We start from the raw sequence: 7,622 nt of genomic DNA, 5'->3' as shown, positions 1-7,622 counted from the left end.
TCTTGCTTCCACCTCCAACCACCACTGAAGCAACACAACCCCAAATCAAATTCAAGTAACTTAAAATTTCCCGAAACAACAGCAACTATTGATTCTCATATTTCTTCTTCAGCAATTTTTTCAGATTTCAAAGAACTTGATGGGTTCTTCAACTATTCTTGACACCTAAAAATGGAGGTTTCAAATTTTCTTCTCATAAATCTTGACAATGTCAATGTTAATTTACAAATCTAGCACAAATAAATGATCTTCAGAAGATTTAAAGATTAAATCACTGAACACCCATTAAATTTTTACATCCAAAATGGAATTTCGATCTTCTTCACACCCCTCTTATCTTACTTACACAAAAGCCACACAACAGCCCCAAAAAAATGAGTCTTGAAGATTTTGTCCCTTTATGTAGAGATTTTTCTTACTCCTTTATGTCAATGACTAAGTTTACAACATACCCACTGTGCTACTAACTGCCAGGATTACAACTTTAAACTTTAAGCTCCTTTTTTTTATTTTTTTATTTTTTTATTATTATTATTAACTTCAAACACAGAAATTTTAAAAGGTGTGTGTGAAGTAGGTATAAAAGAAAGGTGCTAAAAAGATTTTTCTCTTTCCTTTTTTCGCTAAAGAGAGAAGTGAGAAAGAGAGAGAGAATGAGATTTTTGGGGTTAGTAGGTGGGGCTAAAATGAGCCGATGCAGACGGATCTAAGGGCAGTAAGGTCGGGTTTCAATAATGGTTGGAGGTGAAAGAAAGAAATGGAAAGGAGAGAGGATGGTGAGGTGGCATAAATATAGATTAATTAAATTGATGACATGGCATCCATGTGGCATTTAATGAGACAGGGTGGACAAGCCTGGCCCAGAGAATTGCCACGGTGGACAGGCGTCAAAAGGAGGGGCAAATATTGCAAGTAATGTAACGGTAGGGATAAATTTGTGCTGATAGTACAATGGGGGATAAATATAGGGATAAATATAAACTATCTCTCAAAGTAGAGGGGTAAATCAGGCCTTTTTCCCACATGTTAATGTTTTCACATGCACTGTGATCACCAAAGGCGAAACTACAGGGGTGCAAGGGTGTCAATTAAACCCCCTTCATCGAAAAATTGCACTATATATATGGGATCAATTTTTTTATTTATATATAAATATTAATGTTGCATCCCCTTAACATATTGAAGAACTTAGCTCAGCAGCTGAGACGCCTACTATTGGGCCCACGATTGCAGGTTCGATTCTCTGTAACGATATTTTTTTAACCCTTTTTCACCCGGTCTCTTTTTCTTGAATCCCCTTATTAAATATTCTGGCTCCACCCCTAGTGGGCACTATCACCACATAGCTTCAATTACTTAACATTACTGGCCAATGCTTTCCAACAGTTTAGTAGCTCAAGTAACAGACGGCATTTGCTTGCTATGAACTCCTATATGAATAAGGACATGCGCATGATTATTTTTATTTTATTTTTCCCTTTTTTCTTTGCCCGAAACTTGAACCCGAGATCTCTATTTAAAGGAGGACCCTTAATGCTTTCTACCAAAGAGGACTCTTTCCTGGGACTCAAACCGCTATGTCTAGTTGAAAGAAGGACCCTTATAATTTCACTAGTTTATCGCGCTCTTACTCAACTGGTTGCTGCAAAATTCTTGCTAGGCGCACGGGTGAATGCCTAGTTTTTCTTCTCTAAGACCATCTCTAAATTAAAGTGACTCAAGATGTTATGAAATTTCTGAGTTGTAATATTTTAACAAGCTGATCATAAAATTCGCAGCAACATCTTAACATAAATCCAAGAAAGATTGAATCATAATAAAAGATAAACTCGAAAAAGAGTATCATTTTCACTCAACGGGATGTTAAATAACCTTACTTTATGACTAAATCTTCAAGACAGTGGATGTTTTTGGACCATACCAAAATTTCAAAGCTTTGCGAGGAAGCTTTCTTGCCATGCTCAACTGATCTTGGATAACTTTCAATAGTTTACTAAACTTTTAGAGACTCATACTCCATACATAGAAAGTTAAAGAGCAACAAAAAAGGCAGACACAAAGTGACAGGAAACACACTTTTATTTGATATTACATGTCTCATTAAGTACCGCAACGTATTTTCCGCCACACGAAAAGTGCACCACTACTAACTTTGCTTAAGTCGTCCTCCATTACATTTCCAGAAAAGCTTCAACAGAAATGGAAGCTTAACCAAATCAAAGGTTAAGGGCTTGGGCATGATGAAGAATGTGATCATCAATAAAGGTGGAAATGAAAAAGTAAGAGTGGTCATAACCCGGTTGCAGCCGCAGCAGTAGAGGAACATTAACCTTTCTGCATGCCTCCTCAAACTTTTGTGGGAGCAGTTGATCCTTTAAGAATTTGTCGTCCTCTCCCTACAAGATAATGTGATGAAAACAATAAATTGAGAAATATATATGGTCATATCATCATAGGTAATGACACATGACATAACGAGCTATTCCTTTCTATATCTGCAAGCAGAAAGTAAATTATATTAAAGGATGTCCTTTTATTTCTCCTTCAGCGGTTCAACGTACAATGCTTTTTCTTGGTGCGAGCAGCTGAAGTTTAAGTTCGACAGTAGCCAAACTGCCTCGTGACAAGTTCCCAACAATCAAGTCTAAGTCAAAATAGTGGTACCTATACTTTTCTCCCGGTTTCGTCCACAAAGCAATGGCTAAGTATGGTTGTGCAATGGACAATTTATATCACCTCCATTCTTTGCAGTTCCATCTCTTATGGCCAAATCTAAGCTCTCAAATTCTCAAACTGTGACCATCTTAGCTTTCCCGTAATAACAATGATGAGCTATAAAGGAAAAAGAAACAGCCAGCTCTCTTCTTCCCCTTGATAGGCAAAGATCAGATTAAAGACAGAAGCTACATAAACACGGATGATGGAAAACCCTTTTTCTTATTTGATAGATATAAATGTGACTTCCACGCAATAGAATTGAGAAGGATGCTTTCTCAGGCAAAGTTGTACTAATTAAAGCCTACGACCAACTGCAGAAAGCTCATGATACGGATCTAGAATTTTGAGTTTATGGGTTCTGGATTCTAGGAAAGGCAGCTTACTGGGTTCTTAATAAATTATGTATAATATTAAGTGGATTTTTTTTTTTTTTTTGATGAAGTTAAGTGGATTTCTTAAAACAGATATAGGAGTTTTCCGAAGATACTGGGTTTTGCTGAATCCATAACTAGTTAACTACAACTCTAGCTCTGCCCCTGCTGATGTCCCTTGATAACTCCGTATATAGAAGAGAAAAAATCTAACAACAGATAACCAAAAGGGCAAATTCAAGAAAAATCCTTTGCTAAACAAGAGATTGGGCTGTACCTGATCAATAAGAATGGTAGCAGAGACATTGTTATATTTTGATACAAGACAGGTAGCATCATATTCCTGCATATTCAGAACTTAACATCTCAATAAGATGAAGACACATCAAGAGTGTCTAGTTTTATGCAGCACAATCACTTGAAGACCATACCTCCCAATCAGCTTTGTTTTCACCCAGGTAGTTTGTGAAAGCCTTCAGGCCCCAGGGACAATCAATAGGATTTGCAATAGGAGCAAAGGCTGATACTGACTGTCGAGAATAAGCAAAATGATGCTTGTGAATGTTAACATGAATTCAAATAATAAAGCTCTTAAGAAGCTTTAAAACAGATGATAACACATTACTGTTCAAAATTCCAAAGCTTCCGATACCTTATATTTATCCAGGTTTTTCAGATAGATTGTCAGTGCTCCATGCCCACCCATAGAGTGACCAAAGATAGATGCCCGTGATGTATCAAGTTCTGGAAAGTTTTCATGAAGAAGTGTTGGCAATTCTTTGACCACATAGTCATACATCCTCCAGTTCTTCCATTTCTCTTGTGTTGCATTTAGATAGAAACCAGCACCTGTTGCAAAAAATATATTTAAGCATCTTCAGAAGTTGTCGAATTCATCTTATGGAAACTTAGACGCAACATCTCAGCTAAGAGTTATCATGAACTTAGTCACTTAGATGGCACTGGAAAGTTGGTGTATGAGAAACTAAAGAATCGGACATTGACCATTGTTTCCTGATTGGAGCATAACAAAATTTTAAAATGAATAAAAGGCACTTTTCACTGAGTTATAAGAAACTAGAATCCTTTATTCTCAGTGCTATACGTAATCTATAGTAAATTAAGCTTCTTCTGGCTGTAAATGTCAAATTCAGAAATGGGAACAAGAAAGTGCATCAGAAAGGATAGTACATTATGTGAACAAGCCTAGGAATTAGTAGTTCCGTAAAGTCAAGCTTTGGCTCCCAAAAGACTAAAGAAATTGATTAAGAAAAGGGAAAATTCGATCAACAGACTACAACATGCAATAACTTCAAAATACATACAAGTAAAAGTTGCATGAATCATAGCGGGTGATCATGTTGTATTTTCAAGCTTGATCTTGTAGGTACATCCTAGAGGTATTTTAGTTTAAGTTACCAGAAATTTTGGCACAAAGAGAGAAGTTTGGCATCAATAACCTAGGAAGTACAGGCCAAAAAACTGTCCTACTGAGACAAGACTTTCTTGTTACTTTCTAGTAGTATTTTTTGGCTCTTTCTTTTTTTCTTGAACTTTTGGCAAGGAGGGGGAAGATACAACATTGGAAGCATATAAATCATATCGGCGGAGCTCTAATGGATGATAGCGACATATAACCAACCATCCCCATCACTGATTCGTCAGTGGAAAACATATAGAGCAGACATGCAGAAACACAAGGTAAGCCTAAAATCTCCCACATGGTCCATGTGATGCCAAACTCTTTATAAGTACATACTTCCCTGATCATTCATCAAGTTCAATGTTATACAGTATTTCACATACCTACACCAAAATCCCAGCTGTCTGACTCTCCTTCCACATTTAGGCCTCCTGAAAAAGACAGGAAATACCTAGTTACATTCATAGCCCATATAAACAATTGGAAGTAAACGCAAGAATAGTTTGATTAACTTATCATCCAATTGTATGCTAATTTTCAGTCTCACCCACCCCCACCCACCCCACCCCCCACAAACATATGTATAAGAGCTTGCAGCCTCATCACCTAATTTGAGATTTGTCTCGTCGACAACTAAGATTCAATTGCAACAGGAATACATCAGGCGCTCCGTGGTTGTATTACATAGTCTGCTGGTCAGGGCAGTAAAACTCCAAGTACATATGACTAAATGGTGTATACTAAATAATTCCACCCCTTGAGCTCAATCATATCTAATGAATGACATTTTAAAATAAAGCCACACATCATTTACAGAAAATATAAAACAAAAAGACGCTTACTTGGAGATGTATCTGGTACAATCAATGCCACACCCTCACTCGAAGCAGCACGTTGGGCACCAGATTTAGCTATAAAGTTCTCGTCTGTGCATGTTAAGCCCGAGAGCCAGTAAAGCACCTAAAAATGGTGCAGCCACACAGCATCAATAGCTAACCAATATCATTACTCACGTTCACATACCATTACATAAAAATATCACAAATACTCTCCTACCACTTGACAAATGCAAAAACACCAAATCAAATTCATCCAAGTAAATGGCTTAAGAACATACAAAATCAATCATTTAACTACGTTTCGATGGGTTAAATAAATACTCTAATCCATTATGCTCTATTCGGGTCCAATTCATTCCAAGAAGCCATCATCCAAAGAAGTTCACTATATATAGCAACAAATTAACAAGCAATCAAAAAAAAAAAACTTGGTACTTGAAACCGACAAAACATAGAGGATAATTAAATTAATGGTAGTTTAAGGAAAATTCTGAAATGGGTTCTTGACAAAATGAAAAAAAAAAAAAAGATCCAAATAAATCTAGAGGATAATTAATTAATGGCTAATTTAAGATAATTCTAAAATGGGTTCTGGAAAAAATGAATAAAACCCATAAAACCAAGAAGATTATTAACTAATAGGTAATTTAAGATAATTCTTAAATGGGTTCTTGAAAAAAAAATGAATATAAAAGTGGAACTTACAGAGAATTTTTTAGAAGGAGAAAAAGAAGGAGGAAAAAAGATGTGGAAATTCATAGAACATCCAAGAGTTGGGCTGTAGTGTTTGTATCTTTTGTTGTGACCTCCAAACATCTTGGAACTGCTTATTTCTGTAGGCTTGGTTTCCATTTTTGACAGCAGAGAATGAAGCTCAATCACTCTGAAGATATTTGTTGAAGATGAGAAAACAGTAGTGGAAGTGTCACTCTCTTATCATAGAACAACACTCTAGGGTTGTACTAGTACTAGATTAATAATTGAGACACATGTCTTTATTTGATGTTTTTCCTTTTTGTTGTTTTTTAAAGTAGGCGCTTGGCCATAGATATCAAAAATATATATTTATTTTTTTGGAATTTTTAAAGTTGGAGTTGTGTTTGGTCATAGTTTTTGAAATTATAATTTTTGGTGAAATATATCTGTAAAAAAGTGAATTTTTTTTGAAAAATAAATTTTTTGAGTTTTTGGTATTTCGGAATACAACTTCAAGTTGTATTCGAAATATTTATGGCCAAACGCTCAAAAGTGAAAAAAAATTCCCAAAAAAAAGTGAATAATTTTTATAGCCAAACCGCACCTAAGTCTTTGGCATGTTAGGAAAATTGAAAGAAAAAATACTTGTATATTATACCCCTCTACTTTGTCAGGTTGGATCGTGTCAACAAAGGGACTGTGTATAAGTGTGAAGTTTGAAGGGTCGGATTACCCTTTGTTGGGGGTGGTCTTTAAATTTTTACCTTTCAAATTGGTGATTTTAAACTTTTTACTCTTAAGAATCAAATTCCGCCTTAAGATAGAATTTGCATGGACAGTAGTTGGTTCATTCATTTCGTCTATTATTTCTTAGGAATTGAGATAACTAATAGACTGGCAAGTAGTTGCCAGGTAGACTTTTTAAAAAATAAAAAAAATAAAAAATACGTGACACTGATTTCCAGACAAAATGAATGTACACTAGTACATTTTCTACATGGACAATCATTGGTTCATTTGAGCTAAATCAATGAGGCACAACAATTGTGAAAATGGAGGAGGCAATGGTGGAGGTGGCGGTGGAGAGAAAAAAAAAGGAAATGAAAAAGAAAAAAGAAATAGAAGAAAAAAGTCTGTTTGTTTTGGGCTCTTCACGCGCCTATATTGGTTGCAACTCACTCTATTCGCTAACTCAGCAAAAAGTGTTTTATTAGAACAAATTTTGATAGTATAAGTGTTCAATGAAAACACTCTTAAGCTTGGGTGTTTAAGCGAAAAAATCTACCAAATTTAGGTGTGTCCTGATGGGTTCAACTATTTGTTTGGGGTAGAATTTAAACCGATGAGCAGGGGCGAATCTACCTTGAGTCGAGGGGTATCACATAACACTGCTTCATCGGAAAATTTTAATAAATATGTATATATAATTAAAAAGCAAAATCAATAATGAGTATATATTGTATAGAGTGACATCCTTTGACATGAAGGGTCGTGCAACTCATCTGGTTAGGCGCTTTAGTTTTCAAATGAGATGACACGACGCAATTGTATTTTGTTTTATACTAGTTTTGTGTC

At 35.6% G+C, this 7,622-nt stretch overlaps 1 protein-coding gene across 1 annotated transcript; it reads right to left on the bottom strand.

Moving 5' to 3' along the window:
- Positions 1-1,971: 1,971 nt before the first annotated feature.
- On the bottom strand, positions 1,972-6,323 carry LOC132613720 (S-formylglutathione hydrolase). The gene is made up of 7 exons (XM_060327917.1): positions 6,057-6,323; positions 5,355-5,472; positions 4,896-4,943; positions 3,742-3,938; positions 3,521-3,619; positions 3,367-3,432; positions 1,972-2,396 (listed from the first exon to the last, which is right to left on the bottom strand). Exons 1-7 carry the CDS (start codon positions 6,201-6,203, stop codon positions 2,217-2,219), a joined length of 855 nt encoding a protein of 284 aa, XP_060183900.1. The 5' UTR covers positions 6,204-6,323; the 3' UTR covers positions 1,972-2,216.
- Positions 6,324-7,622: the final 1,299 nt, after the last annotated feature.

This window comes from Lycium barbarum, chromosome 10, assembly GCF_019175385.1.
Source record: "Lycium barbarum isolate Lr01 chromosome 10, ASM1917538v2, whole genome shotgun sequence".
Lineage (NCBI taxonomy): Eukaryota > Viridiplantae > Streptophyta > Magnoliopsida > Solanales > Solanaceae > Lycium > Lycium barbarum.
This window is presented reverse-complemented; position numbering and strand designations above follow the sequence as displayed.

What these genes read in the sequence shown, in the direction of transcription:
- LOC132613720 (XM_060327917.1), bottom strand. Translation starts at nt 6,203, where the DNA reads ATGGAAACCAAGCCTACAGAAATAAGCAGTTCCAAGATGTTTGGAGGT. An exon ending in AAAACCTGGATAAATATAAG is followed by an intron (nt 3,620 to 3,741) that starts GTATCGGAAGCT and finishes TATTCTCGACAG; the next exon opens with TCAGTATCAGCCTTTGCTCC. An exon ending in AAAACAAAGCTGATTGGGAG is followed by an intron (nt 3,433 to 3,520) that starts GTATGGTCTTCA and finishes CTGAATATGCAG; the next exon opens with GAATATGATGCTACCTGTCT.